We start from the raw sequence: 25,471 nt of genomic DNA on the forward strand, positions 1-25,471 counted from the left end.
TTTAAAAAAACCACAGAGGTAATCTGGTCTACAAGCATGAGCTTCTGTTTTTCTTTTTCTTTTTTCTTTTCGATACAGGGTCTCACTCTGTTACCCAGGCTTTGGTGCAGTGGCTCAATTATGGCTCACTGCAATGTTGACTTCCCTGGCTCAAGCAATCCTCTCACCTCAGCCTCCCAAGAAGATGAAATCACAGGCCTGTATCACCATGCCTGGATAATGTTTTAATTTTTTTGTAGAGAAGGGGTCTTATTATGTTGCCCAGGCTGGTCTTGAACTCCTGGGCTCAAGCGATCCTCCAGCCTCAACCTCCCAAAGTGCTGAGACTACAGGTGTGAGGCACTGTGCCTGGCCAAACATGAGCTTTGGAATCAGACGGGATCCCTAGGTTTGTATTGCAGAACCAGTCACTATGGAAGGGGAGCAAGTGAATAAGCATCTCATATTCCCCATTTCCTCATCTGTAAAATGACATAACACTTGCTATAGTAGATTGTGTTATAGTCCAGCTTTCTACCTGTTTTGTTTCTCATTAGCCCCTTCACAGCCCCTGCAGGCGGGTTAAATGATCTATCCATTGATGTTGGTTCTGGCAAGTGACTTCTGTGGCCGAGGGAACATGCACGGAAGAGGTACTTGCTCCTTTGGAACAGGAGCTTTAACAGCCATCTTGTAAATCTGCCACCACTGTCTTCCCTCTGCAGTCACAATGGCAATGATCCAGATGGCAGCTGGTCCTTTGGCTGAGCCCCAAGAGTAGGGAAGTGCAGCTCCCGACCTTCATATAAGCTTTAGTTAATACCTTCAAAAAGTTACTATGCAGGCCAGGTGCAGTGGCTCACGCCTGAAATCCCAGCACTTTGGGAGGCCGAGGCGGGTGGGATCCTCCTGCCTCAGCCTGTTGAGTAGCTAGGACTACAGGCCTGCACCACAACACCCAGCAATTTTTTAAATTTTTATAGAGACAAGGTTCCCTTGAGCCCAGGAGTTCAAGGCTGCAGTGACCTGTAATTGTGCCACTGCACTCCAGCCTGGGTGACAAAAAGCGACACTGCTTCAAAAAAACAAACACAAAAAACAAAAAACAAACAAAAAAACAATCTCCCAACCCCACAAAAAAACAACAACAAAAAAAAAAACAGGAGATGAAATTCTTGTATGAAAGGTGACCTCCAAAAATATTAGAAGGAAAACAACATTCTTATCATCAAGATGTTGAGGCAGAGAGAATTCTGTACAAGCCTTTATTAAAATAACTCTTTTGTCTTCAAGTCTTCCAGCATAATTTAGTTGCTTTTTCACAACTTACTATTCTTTGTCCAATTCACTATAAACTGTTTGCTTTTTCAGGTCTTCATTTCCTTATGAAAGCTTTTGTGCCATGTAAAACCCGTATGAGCTTTTAACACAAACTCATACAACTTGTATTAAATGTGTATCCTTTTCTCTTGTTAATCTGTCTTATGTCAATTTAATTCTCAGGTCCAGCCCAAAAACAACCCTAAAAGGGAAGAGGTAAAGTTTTTTCTTTCCTACACACCAATTACATGGCCTTGTAAATTCCAGCCTCTCCTGACTATATAATACTTAAAATCCCCAATCTAACTTATCTGAGGCATACAAAGTTACAAGATCTATTTACATAAAGAATTGTTTAATGTGTTTGCATTTTTTAAAAGTTAATTTGGTTTAAAATACAATTAGAAATACAAATAGTTTTTAATTCATGCAATGGAAGAATGTCTGCCTTTTTGCTATTTCATATGAATTTGTTCAAAGTTTTTATACTATCATTCTTAGACTAATTCTTAATATTAAGCATTTAATGCTTAATTTAGTTTTTCTCATTTTACTTACTAATTTTCAACATCTGGGTTGTTTGTGCTACTTAAAATGTTTTGAAACAATCTAAACTATGGAAGAATCCTGGAAAATGTGCCACTGGCCAGGTGTGTGAATGAGGTAACTCACAAGGGTGTTTAGTGATCTCCTTTGTCTTTAGGAATATTCCAGTTACCAATCACTTTTTAACTCATGGCACTCATACTGAGATAACTAGCCAGCAGCAGAACATCCAGCATTTATTTGTCTACCATTTTTCAAAACATTTCTGGGTCTAGACCTTCACTCTAACTAAAGTCATGAAAGTAACAAAACCAAATGGCAACAAAACCAAACAAAACCAAAGCAACCAAACCAAACCATGTGGACTCTTTCAGAGTATTCTGGTGAGCCACTTTTTTTTTTTTTTTTTTTTTTTGAGACAGAATCTCGCTCTGTTGCCCAGGCTGGAGTGCAGTGGCACGATCTCAGCTCACTGCAGGCTCCACCTCCTGGGTTCACGCCATTCTCCTGCCTCAGCCTCCCTAGTAGCTGAGACTACAGGCGCCCACCACCATGCCCAGCTATTTTTTTTTTTTTTTTGTATTTTTAGTAGAGATGGAGTTTCACCGTATTAGTCAGGATGGTCTCGATCTCCTGACCTTGTGATCTGCCCACTTCAGCCTCCCAAAGTGCTAGGATTACAGGCATAAGCCACCGTGCCCAGCTGGTGAGCCACTATTTAAGCAAAGTATATGGCAAAATCAGTGAACAATTTCTGAAACAGAAATAAGAGTTCTAAAGTTGGCTTTTAGCTCATATGCAATATGGGGGAAATGCTAAACAAAATTTGATTGTTTTTATTGTTACCTTTAGGTTGCCAAATAGTTACCTGCAAAGTTATTTTTCTAATCAAAGTTGCCATTTGTCTATGTCCAGAAATATCCATCAGAACTCTGGAGTAGTATCAGTTTTGGGATAACTTACGAAGAGAGGACATGCTGGAGGTACCCCGAAGAAACTGGTGCAAGCCGTCATCACTGTCACTGGAGCTGGCTATACTGTTCCTCATTTCCAACATGGAGATCTGTGTGCAGAGGCTGAGCTGATGTTCCAGCTTTTTGGCTTTCTACAAAGCAAAGTTTTAAGCTTTCTGAGATTTATGGGAGTTGAATCATATATTCCATTTAAGCAGCATGTACTTTTCCGAGAAATATGCCAGGGCATAAAAAAAGAATACCGATACATATTAGGTGACCAATAAATATAAGCTATGATTTTTATTATTAGCTATTACTATAAATATATTATAAAAAATCAAATATACTTAGTAGCCTATTTATAACAAGCTAAATCATTAACTAAAATAAGCACCAGCTTAATTTGATAAACAGCCCAATAAGATGATTTTGAAAGGGCACATATACTCAATTGTCACTGGGTAACAGTACTTATCAGAGAAATGATATTTTTTAAAATTCTCTCTTGTAATCATTTTAATTTCTTTCTAAAAAGATACAGGAAAATTAAGATCAAATTGAAAACTGTTGAAGATCTATGCAGCTCTACACCTCTCCTTTCACCTTCTGGCCTGACCTGAAGATATGCAAGACTGGAAGACAGCAGGGTTCCAAGGCCAACTTCCTGATCGCTGGGGTCTGTCAGCCTTTCTCGGTCTGCAAACCTCCAGCTGCCCTGTCCTCCCTAACCTACTCCATCCTCTATCCTCTCTTACTCCTTTACCATCTTCCTTAACATGCTCTTGATGAAGAGGGTGCCTTATCACCATAAACACTAGTCCCTGACAATTACAGACTCCTTACTAAGTAACAGCAAATCTAATCATTACAAAATACTTTCTCCTCTCAAGATTACAAGTATCCCCAGTGCATTTAACATATGGTTACTAAAAATTCAGGAAAACATATTTCATAAAGTGAAATATACCTCATATACATATTTATTTAACAAAATAAACTCAGAAGACACTTACTTTATCATTTAAGGTGGGATCATTCAATGAGTAGAGCTTATTTGTAATGTCTTTTCCAATAAGATACCTAAAGATTTCATATAAGAAAGGTTCTGATTCCAGAAAGTATGTTAATCTTTCTCTTGACCAGCATAAAAATCTGCAGTTATCATCTGCAATAATGGTGACCTGCCAAAGAAACAAGCATGCAAAGAATAAAGTACTTCTATGTATATGAATTACGACTGTAGTGATTTAGAAGAGAAAAGTAGGAATGATTTAGTGGGCATTATCATAACAATGATTTGTCAAATTAAAGGCCGGGTGCGGTGGCTCAAGCCTGTAATCCCAGCACTTTGGGAGGCCGAGACGGGCGGATCACGAGGTCAGGAGATCGAGACCATCCTGGCTAACACGGTGAAACCCCGTCTCTACTAAAAAATACAAAAAACTAGCCGGGTGTGGTGGCGGGCGCCTGTAGTCCCAGCTACTCCGGAGGCTGAGGCAGGAGAATGGCGGGAACCCGGGAGGCAGAGCTTGCAGTGAGCTGAGATCCGGCCACTGCACTCCAGCCCCAGCGACGGACCGAGACTCTGTCTCAAAAAACAAAACAAAACAAAACAAAAACAATGATTTGTCAAATTAAATTAAGACTTAATGCACACAGGCTTCTACATGTATAAAATTATGTTTTTACAAAAGCAGTCTCCAGACTAAATAAAAGCAAATTCTCTGGGTTTCATTGTTGTTTTGTTTTGTGAGGTCTGGTGACAGAAGAATGGCCACTGTATTGTTACCGCTGCCAGAGCATGTATTCAACTGAGGATGCCACTGGACATATAACTTACACGAAATATTTCTTTACACCCTGTACATTACAATGAAGTTCAAAAATACAGCTTCAAGCAGATGAACTGGGTAAGATTCACGAGGCAAGTTATAGATGAAAGACCTTCTGCCCATCCAACTCTGCAAATATACACTAAAGACTGAGAAAACTTCAAGGGCCCCCGGCTGTTGCTGATGAATATGGTTGGTGAGGGTCCTTCTGTCATAGGTGTTTCTCGAGTGTCACATTTCAAGGTTAGATCCAGGCTAGCCCATTAGAGATATTCACAGACAACCCTGAATTAGCTCAGAACTGGAAATCATACCCCCTTTCTTTCAGTATTGTACATAGGAAAGCAGAAAGGTACTATAACTGCACAACACAGAGCTCAAGCATCCCTCAAATAAATCCCTCTGCCAAAGTGAGGGGCCATGTCCTCACAACTCAGTGTCAGGAAGCCCTTCCTCCCATGTAGTCCTCTTCTATCAGTTAACACTCCTGTAAGCTTCATTATGGCTTAAATCCTATTAGTAATTCCAAGCTAATCAGTTGACAAATCTGCCTGTTCTAAGCACTGTGAAGCGAGGGATTGTCTATCTTCATGTCTGTCTGAATGCCTGACTTCCAACATGGAGTGGTGCTCAATGCATGACTATTGTATGAAGGACTTAAGCAAATGAACACACAACATGGCAAAACCCTGGCTCTACAAAACATACACAAATTAGCTGGACATGGTGGCATGTGCCTGTGGTCCCAGTTACTTGGGAGGCTGAGGTGGGAGGATCACCTAAGCCCAGGAAGGTCGAGGCTGCGGTGAACCATGATCACACAACTACACTCGATCATACAGTGGCAGCAGGAGATCCCTGGGTGACAGCATGAGACCTCATCTCAAAAACAAAAACAAAACAAATGAACACAAATACTGTAGAAGGCAAAAACCAATTTCTGTCCTAATAAAAGGTTTGTTAAACTGACATCCAGTCCTAGCTGAGCCTCAGAGCAAATGTTTCCAAAGAAGCTCTGTCCCTTTTGTCACAAAAGTAAACACATTTCAGAGGACAAGGGGGTATGTACGTCTACCAAGACAGAAAACGAAAACCCCAGCTTGTCTCCTTACTTCAACAAGCTGAAATCTGATCGTTGGCAAATTAAGAATGTCTGGCTACTTTAAAAAGTGGTGTCAAGGTTCCTAGGAAAAAAAGCTTGTGTTTTTTTACTATATAAAAAGTAGGAATTTCCAAAACCAAATGGATTTGTTTTTAAGAAGTGCATCAGCGTCTAAGACTTGATGAAACACTAAATTTCATTCATTCTTTCGATGTACATTACTATGCATGTACTTTATGCTAGATACTCTTCAAGGTATGAAGTTACAGTGGTGAACAAGAAAGACAAGATGCTTGCCCCGTGAAGCTTACATTCTAGTGGAAAAGGATGATAATTAATAAAGAAATATGACCATTTCAGGTGGCAGTAAGTGTTCTGACAACTATAGAACAGGGGAAAGTGGTCGAGAATGACTAGCAGGTGACAGTTGCACATAATGCCACTCACTTTGTATATGTACTTTTAAACTTTAAGGTGCTTTCATATCTATCATGTAAGTGGATCCTCAAAAGTCTGTTTAAAATAAGACAAGTAATACTCTTCTCCATTTTTTAGATGCCAAATGAGAAGGACCAAAAAACTCACAAACACATATTAATTAGTGGTAGAGTGGCTCTACAAAACATACAAAAATTAGCCGGGCCTGCTGGCATGTGCCTATAGTCCCAGCTAACTTGGGAGGCTGAGATGGGCAGATCACTTGAGGCCAGGAGCTCGAGACCAGCCTGGGCCAACATGGTGAAACCCCGTCTCTACTAAAAGTACAAAAAATTAGCCAGGCGTGGTGGCAGGCGCCTGTAATTCCAGCTATTCAGGAGGCTGAGGCACAATAATAACTTGAACCGGGAGGCGGAGCTTGCAGTGAGCCGAGATGGCGCCGCTGCACTCCAGCCTGGGGGACAGAGTGAGACTCCATTTCAAAAAAAAAAAAAAAAATTAGTGGTACTGTGAGCACTTTTGACTTTCAGCCCAAATGTATTTTCCCACCAGGTCAAAATCTACCCGATATACCCAATACTCATCAATACCATTTCATAGAAAGTATTTCTGCCTAGTGACTACGAGGTTAGCTGTGCAGTCCACAACAGCCCCTCATGCAAAGAACGGCTGAACACATGCCATGAAGCCTACATTCTAGTGGAGGAGGCTGCTAATAAAGAAACAGGATAAAAAACATGTCACAATTTACAGGAAGAGGAGTATCAGCAAACTGCCCCTGGGGAATTCCTACAAACGGTATCAGGCGGGTGCATAAATGGAAGGCAGCTAAAAAATACTCCTGGCGTAATAACGGAAAAGTGAGCATGGGGTCCTCATGAGGCCCCAGCCAAGCACCCAAGCGCTAAAGACAGTTAGGACTGACGTCCCTTTGTTGGGCAAAGATGTCACCCGGGACTCTGGAAAACAATGGGAGAAGGAGTTAAAAGAGGTAATGGAAATCATCCAGAAGATGAAGAAATTATATTTAGATGATACATAAGGCCGTTAACTTTTTCTTCAGCCTTCTGAATTACCTCAAGTTTCCACTGAGGCAATGAAACTTTTACAATGACACTGTAATTTCCTTAGCAAGTTCACTTTTTATTGATGGTTAAAAAATTACTTTTGACCTGTTTAAGTTATTATTGAATATAAAATAACAGTATTCAAATAATAAGCTGTACTTAGTTCATATGAGTAACTTACAGACCCATAAAAACATGGATTTAGTTGGAAGCCAGCAGTTAAGTGCTGACTGAGGTCATTTTACTTGATACCTAATGCTTCATTTCTACCAAATAGACAGTTTTATTTAATGATTTCCTGTCACAACAGTCAAGCAAAGTGTATTTTTTATGAGAATATCTTATAAAGCAATATGAGAATTTTAAAAGTTTCCATAAAATAAATTTACTTATTAGGCATTTTAGCAGTGCTATGCTTATGTCCTTGTGAAGAATTTTACTGAAGAAATAAAAGCAAATATGGCAACAGAAGACATAAAAGGACATCTTTCAGGTCGAGAATTAGACTAAGCATTTGCAAACAGGTTTGCCATGATTACCACAAGATACTGGATCAGTTCCTCCCTTTAGATTCCAAACCAATTCTACAGCCTGTCAGAAAGAGAAGACACTGGGCTCCACTGCTGGAAACAAAGGTCTCTGAGGGATCTGCCACCTGTGCTAGAATCAGAAACCGCAGTGTGGCAATAGGACTGGCTGGCTGTTCTGAGGAAATCATTTAATACTTTTTGCATGCATCATACTGCATTTCATACACCAAACACTAAAATATCCTAGAAGTGGTCTATTCTACTGATGCTGACTGAGTTCTCCTAAGCACTAAAATAACACAGATTCAAAAGTGGCAGAGGAAATCGCTTCACAGCTCCACCAAAATATTTAGTTAAGATAATGTTTTCTTTCAATGCCATTAAACTGAGTGTTCATTTCTTTTTTTTCCTAAATATTTATTTATTTATTTAATTTATTATTATTATGCTTTAAGTTCTAGGGTACATGTGCACAACATGCAGGTTTGTTACATATGTATACTTGTGCCATGTTGGAGTGCTGCACTCATCAACTCGTCAGCACCCATCAACTCATCATTTACATCAGGTATAACTCCCAATGCAATCCCTCCCCCCTCCCTGCTCCCCATAATAGGCTCCGGTGTGTGACGTTCCCCTTCCCGAGTCCAAGTGATCTCATTGTTCAGTTCCCACCTATGAGTGAGAACATGCGGTATTTGGTTTTCTGTTCTTGCGATAGTTTGCTGAGAATGATGGTTTCCAGCTGCATCCATGTCCCTACAAAGGACACAAACTCATCCTTTTTTATGACTGCATAGTATTCCATGGTGTATATGTGCCACATTTTCTTAATCCAGTCTGTCACTGATGGACATTTGGGTTGATTCCAAGTCTTTGCTATTGTGAATAGTGCTGCAATGAACATATGTGTGCATGTGTCTTTATAGCAGCATGATTTATAATCCTGTGGGTATATACCCAATAATGGGATGGCTGGGTCATATGGTACTTCTAGTTCTAGATCCTTGAGGATTTGCCATACTGTTTTCCATAATGGTTGAACTAGTTTACAATCCCACCAACAGTGTAAAAGTGTTCCTATTTCTCCACATCCTCTCCAGCATCTGTTGTTTCCTGACTTTTTAATGATTGCCATTCTAACTGGTGTGAGATGGTATCTCATTGTGGTTTTGATTTGCATTTCTCTGATGGCCAGTGATGACGAGCATTTTTTCATGTGTCTGTTGGCTGTATGCATGTCTTCTTTTGAGAAATGTCTGTGTTCATTTCTTTTACAAGAGCATGGACATATACCTGCAAGACATTCCTCTCCCCTTAAAGTCAGTAAAACTTTGATTTTTGGGCTTTGCAACACCAGGGCATGCTATTGGCTATGGGAAGGCAGCAGCATGAGATAGAATACAAAAGAAAAGCTTGTAAACAGTAAAGCTCACTTAATATAAAACATCTACATAAAGAAGAAGAAACCAAATAAAACACTACTTTTATCCTTTTTTTTTTTTTTCCGAGATGGAGTCTCACTCTGTCGCCCAGGCTGGAGTGCAGTGGCGTGATCTCGGCCTCCCGGGTTCAAGCGATTCTCCTGCCTCAGCCTCTGCCTCCCGGGTTCAAGCGATTCTCCTGCCTCAGCCTCTGCCTCAGCCTCTGCCTCCTGGGTTCAAGCGATTCTCCTGCCTCAGCCTCCTGAGGGGCTGGGATTACAGGCACCTGCCACCATGCCCAGCCAATTTTTGTAGACATGAGGTTTCACCATGTTGGCCAGGCTGGTCTCAAACTCCTGACCTCAGGTGATCCACCCACCTTGGCCTCCCAAAGTGCCGGGATTACAGGCGTAGGCTGCCACGCCCAGCCTACTTTTATCTTTTGTAATAATAATACTCAAGATTCTATGAATACTTATAAACAGCAACTCTGGGCTATAAGTACCAAAATCACTATAAGTTCCTAGGGATAACAAACTGTAAGTTCAGAATCTGTTTTCTCAGCTCTATCGCTATGCTTATTATCATGATAATTACTACATATTTACCTGAGCAACACCTGTTGTGCAATCTCAAGGGACAGTCATTGAGTCCACTTGCATTCTCTTTCCTCCTTTTCATCCTATTGTACAATTCATGAGCACCCTGACCACGGAATGAATTTAAAGAAAGAGAAATTCAAAGGAAGTAGCTCCTCATCCAACACCTTTAACTGGTCAGAGTTAGGGAAGGATGAGTTTAGCAGCTAAAAAGTGTGAAGGTGAAGAAGCCTGATGGCTGATAATTTCAAGCGTCCTCTGCCATCGGCACAGGTAGTGAGAAGTTGGCTCTGGGAGAATGTGACATTTTTCATTTGGGAACTTGCATGGGTAAGTGGCAATATACATACTCCTACACAGACGTGTAACAGCTATTTATTACTCTCGAGGATCTGCCAACAGGAACATTTTGTAAACAATCAAAGTACAGTCTCTCCCAAGGGCTTACTCTGATGGCTCCAGCTATACAGGACACAGGCTTGATGATGCTAGTTTTAATCTACTGGCCAATCAGGAAATGCCACACGAGACTCTATGCAGAGAAAAGCTGACTGGCATTAGGAAAAGCTGAATACATTTTCTTCACCAAGCTATGGTACTATAAAATTTTGGTCACGATTTTGGAATCTTTGTAATAATTACTGGGAATAATTCTCAACTACCAAAATCCAATTCCTAGTCCCCAAGAAGAAAGAGAACTGTAGCTAGTGGTAGGAATTCCTTTTTGTTGACTTAATTATAAATATAATCTGAAGTCCAGTGGAAAAGATAGTATATTAGTATTTCTGGCCTCTTGGGGACCACTTTGATTTTGGAAACAAAGCAGGTTCAATTCCCACCCCATCCTCAAATCCCCGTCTCTTCAGGATTATATGAGATAGTTATCACACAAAACAACCTGCTACTATACACAGAGAAATAGAGGCAAAAGAAATACAGGCAATAAATGTTGGACTTTGGAAGAAGAAAGTGTAAAAAGGTCACAGGAAAGAAGGAGAGAAAAAAGATGTGGTCCTGCACCAGTTTGTAGATGCTGGTGATTAAAGACAAAATAAGAACATAAATCTCACAGCAAAGCTGAAAAGGTGAGAGTGTAGAGAGGACGAGGACACAGCATTAGCTGTCTCCTGTATTGTAAGCGCAGCCAGCTTGGGAAGAACGTTGCGTAACAGTGAATCTATATGCAACCTTTTAGTAAATGCACATAACGAACAAGCTGCATGATTACTCAGGCCAGTTATTCAGGAAGGGTGGGAGCAGGGCAGGGCTGAAACCATCGTAAATGATATAAACTAAACTGTATGTCTGTAAATGTTCTTTTATCTCCACTTTTGTTGCATCCCAAACTGTATAGCATCCCAAAATGAGACTCTAAAATAAGACTGTCATCAAGAAACACTAACATTTCATCCTCCCTCAGGTAGTAATAGCCTCTTTATTTCCATTTCTTACCTAAATAGATTTACCTACTTGCCCATAAGCAATCCCAAGACATTCCCTTACTGCTCTTAATCCAGAAGCTGAGACTAAAGGAAACTCTCACCCATTTCTTTTCTTGGTTAATTTCCTTCCAATAACAAAGTGAATGAATATAATAGGAGGGCTGGACACTTACAGAAAGAATCAGAACAAAGTGCCAGGTAATGGAGCAATTTTTTTTTTTTTTTTTTGAGACAGAGTCTCGCTCTGTCTCCCAGGCTGGAGTGCAGTGGCACGATCTTGGCTCACTGCAGCTCTGCCTCCCGGGTTCATGCCATTCTCCTGCCTCAGCCTCCGGAGTAACTGGGATTGCAGGCGCCTGCCAGCACGCCCGGCTAATTTTTTGTATTTTTAGTAGAGACGGAGTTTCGCCATGTTAGCCAGGATGGTCTCGATCTCCTGACCTCGTGATCTGCCCACCTCGGCCTCCCAATGGGCTAGGATTACAGGTATGAGCCACCGCGCCCGGCCAGAGCAATTTGTTTTAACACAAAAGGAGTCACACTAAGTAGTCCACGTTCAAATTACTGCCATCATGAAGAACTTCATTCTTTACCCTTAAACATATTCATTAAGTACAAGAGTTTAGTGATTAGATTTCTTCCATAAGAATTAACAAAATTAATTCCCTAAGGCAAAGCCAGTTTTCTGGTTCTCCCCAATAAATGTCAATTACATGGTTTAAGAACACTGACTATCTACAACTCACATTTTCCTTTTTGCTAATAAAGCATAAGACGTTTTCTATAGAAAAACTTATAAAAATTCAAATAAGCAAAAAAAGTTTAAAAAAGCAATCAAACACAGTCTATAAATAACATTATGACAAAGTTAGAATATATCTTTCTAGAACATTTTCTGTACATATAATATATACAGTATTTTTTAGGCCAGATGTGGTGGCTCACGCCTGTAATCCCAGCACTTTGGGAAGCCGAGGCGCGCAGGTCATGAGGTCAGGAGATTGAGACCATTCTGGCTAACATGGTGAAACCCCCTCTCTACTAAAAATACAAAAAATTAGCCAGGCGTGGTGGCGGGTGCCTGTAGTTCCAGCTACTCGGGAGGCTGAGGCAGGAGAATGGCGTGAACCCGGGAGACGGAGCTTGCAGTGAGCTGAGATTGCACCACTGCACTCCAGTCTGGGCAACAGTGCGAGACTCCGTCTCAAAAAAAAAAAAAAAGAGACAATACTATACACGCCCTATGGTAAACTTGTTTCTTTTCTCCAATAACTCATAGCTGTGTTTCTATTAATATCCTCTGGATTCTGAATGAGAGGCAAACTAGCTTCAATCTCCTTAAAAATCATGTGAAAACGTACCTGGAATTTTTCACCTTTGTGCATCTGAGTTGATCTAAATTCAGGAGAATCTATAAAGGCACAGGGGTAAATGTTATGCAGAAAATGTCCTCGATAGGAGACCTTCATTCTGATAACAGAAATTAATATTAATAAAAGCAATATTTCACAAATACCATCACGATCCTTAAAACTGCTATAATCTTATGCGATTTTATTTTGTAGTACAGTGTTTAAAATTCCACAGATGATGGACAGAACTAAAAGCACTTCTTGAGGCACAAGTATTTCAAAAAATAACGTTGGAGAAAGAAAAAAACAATGTCCAATATTGAGTCAGATGTATGCCATCTAGTGGTAACTATTGCTCGTGTAATGGAAGTGACCATATAATCTGTTACTCTAGCTGGGACACTTCTGAGAGGGAAAGAGGTGTCATTAATAACAATGCCAGCACAGCAGAGACTGACTCTCACTGCGAAAGGCTGATATTCCTAGAAGTTGCATTTTTGTGATATTCAAGACAAATTAACTCTGAAGCATGCATAGGCTTTTTGAATTTCAATGTCTAATTTAAATCCACTTCAATTTTGACTCATTCATTTTTAATAAAAGGTCAAAAATGGTTAAAATACTTGCAATTGAAAATCCTGACATCAAGATTCAGAGCAGTACATTCAACCCGGCTTTAACATGTTGCTCTGCAGTGTTGTAAAGTGTAGTTGTAGCATAAAATTCCACCAACAACAAATTCTGTGACTACTTCCTCCATTCATTGGCAACATTTCCTTCCATTCATTTCCTTCCCAGAGGCCATGAAAAGAGTAAAGGTAAACTAGGAATTCTGATTTCCGCAGAACACTTACTTTCCCTTTAAGAGAATACTCAGACGGTCATCAACTGAGGTTTTATCCTCTGCAGCATAAGTCTGGCCCTTTTTCAAGTTTTGGATCATGCAAAACTGTCCAGTTAGTCTTCTGAACAAATCTGGAGGCACACGGAGTGGTTCAAACAACCGCCGGTAGATGCCACTGAGTTCCTTTTCAATCTTTACCTGAAATGTAGCAATGACTAGATGCTGTACCAATGCAGCGGCAACCCCAAAACACTGACCTCTGTGGTCCAAATATGGTTTTGAGAATAAAGAAATCTTTGATATATACCATCACCCTTCTGTATTGAGGCCAACAGAATCTTACACAGCAAGTGAAATGGTGATAGAAGTTTATACTTTAGATCCTAAAAGGGTACGGTTAGGTCATGTGAGGTGGTTCATGCCTGTAGTTCTGGCACTTTGGGAGGCTGAGGTGGGAGGATCACTTGAGTCCAAGAGTTTGAGAGCAGTCTACAAAAGTAACACATACATTAAGCATTTTATCTCCACGTAATTACTTAATGCACCAATATAGAAAAACAAAAATGCACAGCTGCAATCACTGCTCACATTTATGTACTCTCAAGCAAAGTGAAGGAAAAATAAAACGGTGTAAGAGTCTTAGTGTAGAAGTTTCATCCTAAGCTAAAATGAACTCTGTAAAATGGAGAACCCACTGGCAAATAAGGCTGGCTACTGGAGGAAGAGAAAAACAAAATGGCTTAATCATTTTTGTTGTAAGATTCTCCAAAGCCCAGGTCATGCCCCACCTTTGGGCCCAGCATTAGTCTCTGGAAGCCACACTAATTAGGTGGATGGAAAACCATACTGCACTGTATCTCTGCCAGGCACGATATGAAGCCTATAGACTCGGATCATGACAGCTGCTACAACCTGATGTCACTGTAGCATTTGCAATGCTCCTACTTGTCCTGCTGTTTCATTGTGAGGAAAATCCAGCATTTGTATTTTTCAAAAAAGTAGATTTATAGTATGAGAAGAAACAAAAGCACAGATACTAAGTGATTTAACCTATTTGATGCTATGATCACATTAGCAACTTCTGAACCTTAAATTTTGGGGTTCCAGCAAGTTCTGACATTCAGAAAATGCAATCATTATCCACCTCTTCTACTCCAAACCTCTAGTAATGAGCATTTAATATGATTTATTCATAATCTGCTCATCCCGTAACTCTCAGATCAAGCCCTTTTTATGTATTTATTTTTTGGAGACGGAGTCTCATTCTGTTGCCTGTGCTGGAGTGCAGTGGTGTGATCATAGCTCACCGCAGTCTCAGACTCCTGGGTTCCAGTGATCCTCCCGAGAAGCTGAGACAACAGTGTGTGCTACTGCATCCACCTGATTTTTAAATGTTTTTGTAGAGACAGGGTCTTGTTATGTTGCACAGGCTGGTCTCAAACTCTTGGGCTCAAGTGACATTCCAACCTAGGCCTCCCAAAGTGCTGGAATTACAGGCATGAGCCACGGTGCCCAGCCGCATGAAGCCCTCTTATTAATTATTTTCCTTCTTTTTTTTAGACAAGAGTGTCGCTCTGTCACCCAGGCTGGAGTGCAGTGGCACAATCTCGGCTCATTGCAACTTCCGCCTCCTGGGTTCAAGCGATTCTTGTGCCTCAGCCTCTGAGTAGCTGGGACTCCAGGTGTGCACCACCATGCCGGCTAATTTTTGTATTTTTCAGTAGAGACAGGGTTTTGCTATGTTGGCCAGGCTGGTCTTGAACTCCTGACCTCAGGTGATCCACCCACCTAGGCTTCCTAAAGTGTTGGGATTACAGGCATAAGCCACTTCACTTGGCCTAATTCTTTTCTTCTTTGAAAGCATTTACTCATCAAAGGTTTTTTTGAGCACCTACTGTGTGCCAATCATGTTCGACAGCAAAAGTGGATACAACAGTTAGTGGGTCAGATTACTGTTCCCAATTATTCACTGCTCCCAACCTCTGTAAGAGGACTGTACATCCCCTTACTCCACCCCATGCCCCATATTATCAAACTTGGCCATGTCACTCGTTTTTGCCAATGAAATGTGAACAGAAACAATATATGTCCCTTTTGAGCAGAAGTTTTAAGAGACATCGGGTGTCTCTCTTTTGCTTTCTAGTACTTTTCCCTCTGCTATGAGAATGCACGGTCCAAATAGAACCTGCTGCTTCAGTACAGACCCTGAAATGAATGAGATGCATAGAACAGAATCACAGCTGACACATAGCTGCCAGAGTCAAGATACAAGGTGGGTGAGAAAAAAAGCCCATTTGCTGTTATATAGCATTGAGATTCATTACATAGTATAACCTAGAGAAAACTGAGTAATACAGTAAAACAACACAGACTCAATCACTATGTCTGGACGAGGTTACAGTCTAGTTGAATGCCTATTACATATCATCTGTATCATTCAAATTAGAATCTTCTATGAATCGTCTTGTTTTCTGATAGTTTTCTACATGCAAATCTGGCCCCAAACGTAAGATTAAGGCAAGCATTATATCTTTTATACTGAATGTTTGCTGTGCTTAGGAAAGTCAGTAAATACATATGGGGTGATTTCTAGGACCCTGCTGTTTTCCTACTCTATTTTTGTTCTTGATATGATCAAGGAATACAACAAGATAAATCAGAGTTGAAAAGAAAAAGTTAAAGACTGGTGTTTTGGTAGCAACCCACCAAATTTGGTGACTTCCTTAAATGAATATTTTGGGCATTAGAAAAATATATAGTTATTACACTAAAAACTAGCATGAACTACCTGTAAATCATTAGAATGTTTACAGAAGTTGCCTATTAGTAAATAACTTTGTAACTAGGCAATGATATTTCCAGGTAACATCTGAATATCAATACAAAAAAATCAAGTAATATGACTTAAAAAGGAGAATATTATTCATGTTCTCTCATATGCTAATGATTTTTAAAGTTCTAAAAACTCATATGTAGAACAAATTTCATGGTACTAAAATGTTTCACTTTCAGGCATATGTAAACTGAAAGCCTAAACTTCAGAGAAATGATATTAAAGTGACTAAACATGCTAGATGCTTACTTTTAAGTGTGAACAAAGTACCTTTCAAAGTTTTAGCTTTAAAATCACTTCCTTATTAATTAATTTTAGTAATTACCGGTCTCTTCTTGTATAAAAGATATGACAGATGCAAAATGTTGACACCCAAGAACACAGAGTTCCAGATCATTATATCCAAGGCACATCGGTAGAGAGTGGCCCAGACAATATAAAGGGTACATCCTGTTGAAGAGCAAAGTTAACCTGTTAGATAATCTAGAAGAGCCTAAGCAGGGAGCTTAATAAACTTGATATCCTCTATATATACAGTAGTCCTCCCTTTTCTGAAGGTAATACTTTCTAAGACCCCCCAGTGGATGCCTGAAACCATGGGTAGTACACAACTCTATAAACACTATGTTTTATTGTTCTGATACCCAAAACAGCTAATAAGTGACTACTGGGTGGGTAACACAGAAAGTGTGGATAAGTTGGACAAAGGGATGATTCACATCCCAGGCAGGATAGAGCAGAACACTGCAAGATTTCATTGCACTAATCAGAATGTCTTGCACTTAAAACTTATGAATTGTTTATTCTTGGTATTTTCCATTTAATATTATTGGACTGTTGTTGACCACCGAAAGTGAATCCCCCACTGGATGTGGGGACTACTATAAATCAAACACATTTCAGAACTACCTAAGCCAAATATCACATCGTTTCATTTTGTTTTTTGTCCAGTGACCAAAAAAAACCCCAAATATATGCTTTGTTGAATAAAATCTGTATTAAAAATACACAGGAAATACAAAGTATAAAAAATATTTTTAAAGGGGAAAAGTCCATACTTCTACTACTTAAAAAAGGCCATTAAATATCATATAATTTAATTCTGCCTTACAGAATTAGTTTTCATACAGTTTTACCTGATGGCAAACCTAGCACACATACAATTTTAAAATCTCCTTTTTAACTTATTCCAGTGATTTTCCCATTTCATTAAACTCTTTGCAAGCACAGTTTTAAATGACTGCAACTGATTAAACCATAACTTATTTAACCCTCCCCCTACTGCTGGAAAGACAAGATTCTGAGGGTATAATTTTTAACAAGTGGAAAAAAAATTTTATACATACAAATTTTTCTGTATTTGTGATTGTTTACTTAGTCTGGATTACCTGAAGGTGAACCTAGGGAATGAACTTTATAGTTTTTTACAATATTGAAGAATTGTTTTTCAAAATGTTTGTACAAATTTGCAATCCTACTAGTTAGAAATGCCAATATCAAGTTGTCAGTATAGTCATGTGTCGCTCAATGACAGGGATACATTCTGAGAAATATTTCGTTAGATGATTTTGTTGCTGTGTGAACATCATAGAGCATACGTACATAAACCCAGATGGCACAGTCTACTACACTATAGGGTGTAAATCAGTACAGTGCAGCTTGTTACTGTATTGAATATTGAATATTGCAGGCAACTATAACACAATGGTAAGTATTTGTATATCTAATTATATCTAAACATGGAAAAGGTGAACATGTGGTACTATACTATGGGACCACTTTCGTTATACGATGCATGACTGTATTATAAAATGTGAAAACTCCTAACTTGATAGTGAGGAATTATGTATACTTTATTTTGCATTTCCATGATTACTGGTGAGCCTGCATATTTTACCAAAATGTTTTAGCCATCTGAATTTTCCCTTAGTGATTATCCATCTAACTCTGAGAATCTTCCTGTGTTTTCTTATTGATTCTCTTACCTTATATAAAATATTCCCAGTTTCTTTTGATCAATTTTATGGTAGGAGAGTTAATACAGTGTATATATTTAAAATAAAACTATCATTAAGATAAAATCATTGACACACGCATACTCACAAAAGCTAACCTCACACTTTAAAAGTTATTCACTTGCAATTTTTTATTTCACAAGAATGATTTGAGGCACCTAAAGCCCCAAATGTAAAAATTTAAATATTCTTTAAGTAATATTTCATAGCAAATAGTGAAGCAATTTAAAATATTTTAATTTAAAGGAGACAAGGTATACAATGGGAGGATAGAGAAAAAATGGAGGACCTGAATTATAGTCCTGGTTTGGCCGTTTTTTTCTCCATCTTAATTCTGGATGGGTCATTTTATTTGTCTAAGTTTCACTTTTTTTAATTTTTTTTTTTTTTTTTTTGAGACAGGGTCTTGCTCGCTCACCCAGGCTGGAGTGCAGTAGTCTCGATATTCCAGGCTCAAGCCATCCTCCCACTGCACCCTCCCAAACAGCTGGGACCACAGATGTGTGTCACCATGCCCAGCTACTTTTTAAATTTTTTGTAGACATAGGGTCTCACTACATTGCCCAGGCTGGTTTTGAACTCCTGGCTTCAAGAGATACTCTCACTTCAGCCTCCAAAAGTGCTGGGACTACAGGCATTAGCTACTATGCCTAGCCTAGGTTTCTCTTTCTGCATTTACAGAATAAAGTGTTAGATTTGATAATATCTTTGGTTCACTCCACCACCGAAACTCTGTCTTAAAATTCACAATTGATGTTTGCTTTTTTATACGGTACAGTTTTTTTTTTTTCCATTCAACTCCCTGTTCCTACTGCTGCAGTCCTCACCTTACTCACAGGTCACAGTCACACAGCCACAGAGGTCCCACAAGCTTCTACTATCCTTCCAGCCTCTTTTCCCTTGTCATTTATCACTTTTTTTTTTTTTTTGAGGCGGAGTCTAGTTCTGTCACCAGGTAGGACAGAGCAATCTGTCACCAGTTTACTTATACATATTAAAATCCATAGCAAGTACATTTAAAAAATATACATTTTACACATACTTATATAAAACCATTTCCTATGTTACCTGTCTTCGGTCTCTGGTCCTTAAAAAAAACTCTTATTAATTGCACAAATTTGGTCCTTGCCAAACACTATGTAGTTTTACAGAATATATGAATTATTCTGCTTCAGGAAAATTCCAAGTGGCCCAATCTTGGCCCACTGCAACCTCTGTCTCCTGGGTTCAAGTGATTCTTCTGCCTCAGCCTCTTGAGTAGCTGGGATTACAAGCGCCTGCCACCATGTCCAGCTAGTTTTTGTACTTTTAGTAGAGACAAGGTTTCACCATGTTGGCCAAGCTGGTCTCAAACTCCTAACTTCAGGTAATCTGCCCACCTCGGCCTCCCACAGTGCTGGGATTACAGGCATGAGCCACTGTGTCCAGCCCATTTATCATACATTTTTAAGCACAATGCACTGCTCTATGTTCATCCCAATATGCTCAATTTCCTTCTCTTCTGTGCTCTTTGCTTGGATACTGCACATACTCACTTAGAGAAATCCTGCTCATCTTCCAAAATCCAGGTCCCATGTCACCTCCTCAGTGGGATCCTGCTCTGCCCTCCTACTGAGCCTATCACCTTCTCCGTGTCCCCCTAGATAATGTGTGCACACTTACATCCCAGCATCTGATACGCCATACTGGGATTGCCCATCTGTTTCTCTACCAGCCCCCACAAGAGTGTCTTTCTCAAGGATGAAGACAGCCTTCCTTAATCTTTTTCTGACACATCACAGGTGCTAAAAAATGCACCTGAATAAATGGGCCATTAGGGAAGTAATCACATAGAGAGTAATTTGTCAAGAATCACTGGCTAAAGTAACAGATTCAATTGTTTTAATATTCTGATGTGAATTAATTTAACTTGCTTCATTAGGGTTACTGGGACCAAAAAAAAATTTGTTTTATTTGAACTACTGTATCTGGGTAATTGTTTTTGTTCCCAATGATTCTTTACCGCCCACAGCAAATATCTTTTCAAGTAATAATAGTTAAAACTATACAGTATTTACTATGTGCAGGCAATATTCCAAGTTAAATATATATATGACACACATTTAATTCATAACAACTTTGGGAGGTGGTATTATTTTTACCCTTATCTGATACATGAGGAAACTGAGGCAGTAGAAAGATTAAATCATTTGCCCAAGTTACAGTTAACAAGATGTAGAACCAGGATTTGAATCACACAATTTGGCTCTAAAGTCCACACTCTTACACATGAATGAATTTTCTGGTATCTGGAAAACCTAAAGAACACATGAAAGCACATATAAACAAAGTAAGTAAGGGAGAGAGATGGCATGTGAAGGCCTATGCTCTAAGCTAATTGATATACTGCTAATTCATTAATGAAGACTTACATTTTTTGGCTTGCTATGGGCCTGACAAAGAATACTCTGAAGATCTCAATGCAAAGCCCATCTTATGTCAGTTACAGAAAAGTTACATAAAATATTAGTTAGGTATCTTACCTAGAGTTAACATTCCCCTAAGAAATATCATATGCAGGTGAAGAGTAGTTGGAATAACCAACCCAACTGCAAAACAAATATTTGCTACATGAAAAACCAGATGATGTATCTCTCTCCAATTTTCACAAGCGGTCTCATTGGAAGGCACAGGTATGATGCTTTCTAACTCAGGTGTAAAACCTATGGCAGTTGATTCTCTCAATGGGCTGGACTCTGTATAATTCATTTTGAAAATTCCTGTAAAAACAAGTAAACAAAAGTAAAATCATAAAAATGGTAATTGTATCTTTTTACTTCCATAGGTATTATAACAAAATTATTTCTGTGAATTAAATAGACTTATTTAGTGCTTATGAATTAGACAGACCCAGATTCAAATCCCAACTCTGTCACATATTAAATGTATTCAGTTCCTTACCTGTTAAAGGATGATAATAATACCTCATATGCCTTATGATTAAATGAAATGATACATACTTATCATTATACTTAGCATAGCGCACAACTATTCCCTCATAGGCACATATATACATATACAGACTTGTAGGGAAGGGAGGAGTGAGGGAATTAGTCTTGAAGACAATCACCAATGTTCATAAACCATGGTAATTACAAAGTTATTTAGTCAAGTCTTCCATCAAATTCCCACTGGTGACTGAATCCAAACACAGGAAAAATAACTAGAAAACTAATTATTTGAATACTTAAAAAAATATGAATACCCTCACATCTGTCTGAAGGCTTAGGATATTTAGAAGGCTCTATTTGTATACCGCCATTAAATCACTGTACCATACATACATAATACATTATCATATATGCAAATAATACATAGCCATATAAACATTTATATGTACACAGAGAGATACAACATGAAACTTTTATTGTCTAATTTAAATCTCTACTTTATTTCCCATAATAATTCTAGTTGGTAGCATATCACAAATTAAAAAGTAGTAAACTTCCAGTTTACTTATACATATTAAAGTCCATAGCAAGTACATTTTAAAAATACACATTTTACACATGCTTATATAAAACCATTTCCTATGTTACCTGTCTTCAGTCTCTGGTCCTTAAAAGAAACTCTATTATTAATTGCACAAATCTGGTCCTTGCCAAACACTATGTAGGTTCACAGAATATATGAATTATTCTGCTTCAGGAAAATTCCAAATGGGGACCCTAAATACATCTAAATTTAGAAATATGTATTTCTTTCAAAATAAGGTCATGCAATTAATCTTACTTCTCTACTGCTTGTTCTTAACATACTAAAGTAAAGGTTTTAGGTAGTAGAATAATTGGTACAAAATGGGTATTTTGAAAGGATGTTAACAGACAAATGTGAAAGAATTCCACAGCTTAAAGCTGATAAAAAAACAAACACACCAATTTACAAATTGTGAATGAAATGATCAAGTCAACTGAAGATCTTTTCACAAAATGTTGAAATAGCTCGTAAATATAATAGTAATAGTTGACTTAGATACTGATTTGCTACAAAAAGGGAAGAAACAAAAATTTACCTATTTTCCAAATGTCTAAAATCAGCAAATATATAAGCCTATCAGGATGGAGAGGGGGAAGATCATTATTTTAATAACTCCATTTATACAAAGTTTGCTTTTCAAGGCCAAAGGAGAATGAATCTCGTAACTTCTGCAGGAGAGAGAATGATATGACATGTCCTCTATCACTCATAACCTAACATCACCTACCCTAGCATTACATAGCTTAATAATAACTACCATTTCAACAGCACTGTAGAATGTACCTACACTCCCATTGTCCTGTTTGTCCTCTATGAGGCAGGGACAATATTTATCTATCTATGTACTCCCAAGGCCTAGCCTCTGTAGAGGAGGCCACTGAGGCAGGGAAGAAAGCCACTCTGAAGGAACCTCAACCTGACAAATACTTTTAGAAATCACTGTTCAGTCTCCTCACATCTCAGTAATAAAGCCAGGAGAGTGCCTAGACTTCCTGAGGTTGAGTCAGGTTCTATACCACAAGCCACCAGGGAGCCACATAAGCCAGGGAAAGCCATTTCTGCTCCTCCAGTCTGTTTCTTCCTTGGAATAGGGAAAATTTTAATAGCCTATGGTTCTAACATACATTTACATAATCAATCAATCAATACATATTCCCCTTGAGTTCACCCAATTTCACCTGTATTGCCTATTAATCCACTATAATTCAATATCTGGTCCAAGGAAAATGACAGGAAAACTACAATTATGACCCAAGAACCAGAAAATATTATTAGCAACTTTTAGAAGGCAGGGTCATCCTAAACATGTTTTGATGCACCACACCTTATTAAAGAGATATGTATATACAGAGATACACGCAAAGGCATATAGATGTATCTATATATCTACATAATTGTCTATTGTGAAATGCCAGTTACCTATTGTTGAAAATATTGATCAGATCAGTTTACTCTGATTACCACTTAATCGTTTAGTGGCTTACACTGAACAATTCTTATACAGAGAATAGGTGGAAAGAGGTTAGACTGCTAAATTGGTAAACTTTTCTGATTAATTTTGACTAAATCAAGAGAAATCATCTTTCCCTCATCAGATCATCAAAGCTGAAGTCCTTAAGTTATCCATACTTGTAAAGTTCTGTTTATCGGTTTTCAATAAGTGATTGTAGGGCTAAATAGCTAAATGCTGAAACTAACATTAAACCTTTACCAAACTAAAAAAAGGAAAAAGATAACTGCAACGGGCAAGTCTTGCTAGTCGAGTTAATTCATTCTGTAATTCTAACTGAATCTTCACACATCTTCCGAATGGCAAATGGCATTACATTGCTAAGAGTCTTTTCGCACTTATTCATGCTTCAAAGGAGGCAGTTTCTGGGACTTGTCTGGCCAACAACCCGTTCCCAAAGGCTCGGGGAAGGAGGTTGCGGGTGGGTGGCGTGGACCTCCGGTCACCAGCCATCGGCGCTCTCCCGGGGCCCTCTGACCTCGCTCCTTAAAGGAGGAAGGTCCGCCGCAACGGTCCTCCTCGGCCAGGAGCTCTCGGGACGCGGGGGTGAGGAGTGAGCGCCGTGGCCCACCCTATTCTCGGAGCGGGGACAGAGTGGGCGACACCGCGCGCCCGCCTGCACGCAGGCTCTGCGCTGCACGCGGTGGCCCTACAGGGGGCGAGGAGGAATCCCGGGGATCCGGCGGCGGGGAGAGCAGAAGCGGAGCTCACCAAGGGGCATGCCCGCCGCAGAGCGCGGGAGCCAGCACTCGGTGGGGCCGAGGGCCCGAGGACGCTAGGGCTGCCTGACCCAAGCGGCGGCCGCTGACCCCTGAGGGTCTCTGTGGCCGCAGGGCCCAGACCCGGGGAGCAGGGCGGCCTTCAAGGACCGGGAGCCCCTCGAGGGCGCGGCCAGCGAGGAGGGACAGAGGGCGGCGACCCCGGCTGCCCGGGCGCGGAGAACAAGCAACAGCCCCCTGGGCCGACAAAGTTGGTCCCCGAGGGGCTGAGATCCAACTTTCGCTTCCTGATTTAGCCAGGGGAGCGCGAGGCCGCACACAGCCCGGTGCAAGGGGACAGCAGGCTGTAGCTGCGCCTCCCATCCTTACCTGGCTGGTCCCTGGCGGGGAGCCTGGGCAGCGCCGACCAAAGTTCGGAGCAGCAGCTTCGGCGCGCGGGACGCGGGGAACACGGGCTCAGCTGCTCGACGGGAGCCCGACGCGCCCTCCTCGGCGGGTCGGCGAGTCCGGAAGCTCCGCTGCCCGGGCCGGGTCCCCACGCCCGGAGCCGCTTTGACTAAAATAGGCATCGCGACGGCGGCGGCGGCGGCGGGCGGCGGCGGGCGGCGGCGGCCAGGGCTGGGGCCGTACCGCGCACGCGCCAGCCGCCCCGCGCCCCCCGGCGGGCGGAGCCCCGCGCCGCGGCCAGGACTGCCCGCTCGGCTTGCGACTCCGCGACGAGTCTGCACACCCGAGGACTCGGTTTGAAACGCCCGCTTATTTATTTTTTTGTTCCCTTGCTAGAAGATTCTATCCTTGTTCGGGCATGAGTAGGGGGCGGCAGTTTCGTGGGACCGGCGGCATTTTTCGTTCCTCCCCACGGGGATCATTCGAGAAGTGTGGTCCGGTTAGGGAGAGAAATCAGGAGAGAAAATGAGAAAGGGAATCCTCGTTTCCCTTCAAAGTTGGACGGCCCATTCGCATATCTCCTTTTTGGGAGATTCGCGTGTAACTCAGTACAAACAGGGAATACCCCGGAGTGCGCGCGAGTTCCCGTCCGAGTCTGGAAGGGGCAGGCTGAACGTTTGGTCCAGACGGGTGCAGGACGCGGGGGCCAGGCCTCCTGCTGCGGAAGAAGAGGGGAAAGAGGCCGCGCGGGAGGGACTTCTGACACGTGCCACTGTTTTTGTTTTCAAAGAAAGGTACTTAATCGAAACTAGCCATCCCAGGCGGTACAGGGCCCTCCATTGTAGGCAAAGCACCACCTGAATGTAGATTTGGGGCCATACACTGGAAAATAAGACATGAGAGTATGCTCCAATCTACCTCTGTTGTTTACTAGACAGCTATTTTGGGTAAGAAAAACAGGGAAAGTTAATGAAGAATTGGCGTTGGTGCGGGGGTGTCTTGTAGGACAATAGAGGAAGGTTAGATGGGTAGCCAGTTTCCACCAAAAGTGTCCCATTAT

The 25,471-nt window shown here is 40.6% G+C and overlaps 1 protein-coding gene across 1 annotated transcript in view; it reads right to left on the minus strand.

The window, feature by feature from the left end:
* Positions 1 to 24,577, minus strand: part of BVES (blood vessel epicardial substance) — a 40,677-nt gene extending 16,100 nt beyond the window's left edge. The window contains exons 1-7 of the mRNA XM_033234722.1: positions 24,394 to 24,577; positions 20,802 to 21,038; positions 16,590 to 16,714; positions 13,442 to 13,629; positions 12,597 to 12,705; positions 3,815 to 3,982; positions 2,809 to 2,950 (exon numbers count right to left, since the gene is read on the minus strand). Coding sequence (XP_033090613.1) covers positions 2,809 to 2,950; positions 3,815 to 3,982; positions 12,597 to 12,705; positions 13,442 to 13,629; positions 16,590 to 16,714; positions 20,802 to 21,027 — 958 coding nt within the window. The 5' untranslated portion in view covers positions 21,028 to 21,038; positions 24,394 to 24,577. The remainder of the gene's footprint in view (positions 1 to 2,808; positions 2,951 to 3,814; positions 3,983 to 12,596; positions 12,706 to 13,441; positions 13,630 to 16,589; positions 16,715 to 20,801; positions 21,039 to 24,393) is intronic.
* Between the last annotated feature and the right edge of the window lie 894 nt (positions 24,578 to 25,471).

The sequence above is a fragment of the Trachypithecus francoisi genome, unplaced genomic scaffold, assembly GCF_009764315.1.
Source record: "Trachypithecus francoisi isolate TF-2019V2 unplaced genomic scaffold, Tfra_2.0 Lachesis_group15, whole genome shotgun sequence".
NCBI lineage: Eukaryota > Metazoa > Chordata > Mammalia > Primates > Cercopithecidae > Trachypithecus > Trachypithecus francoisi.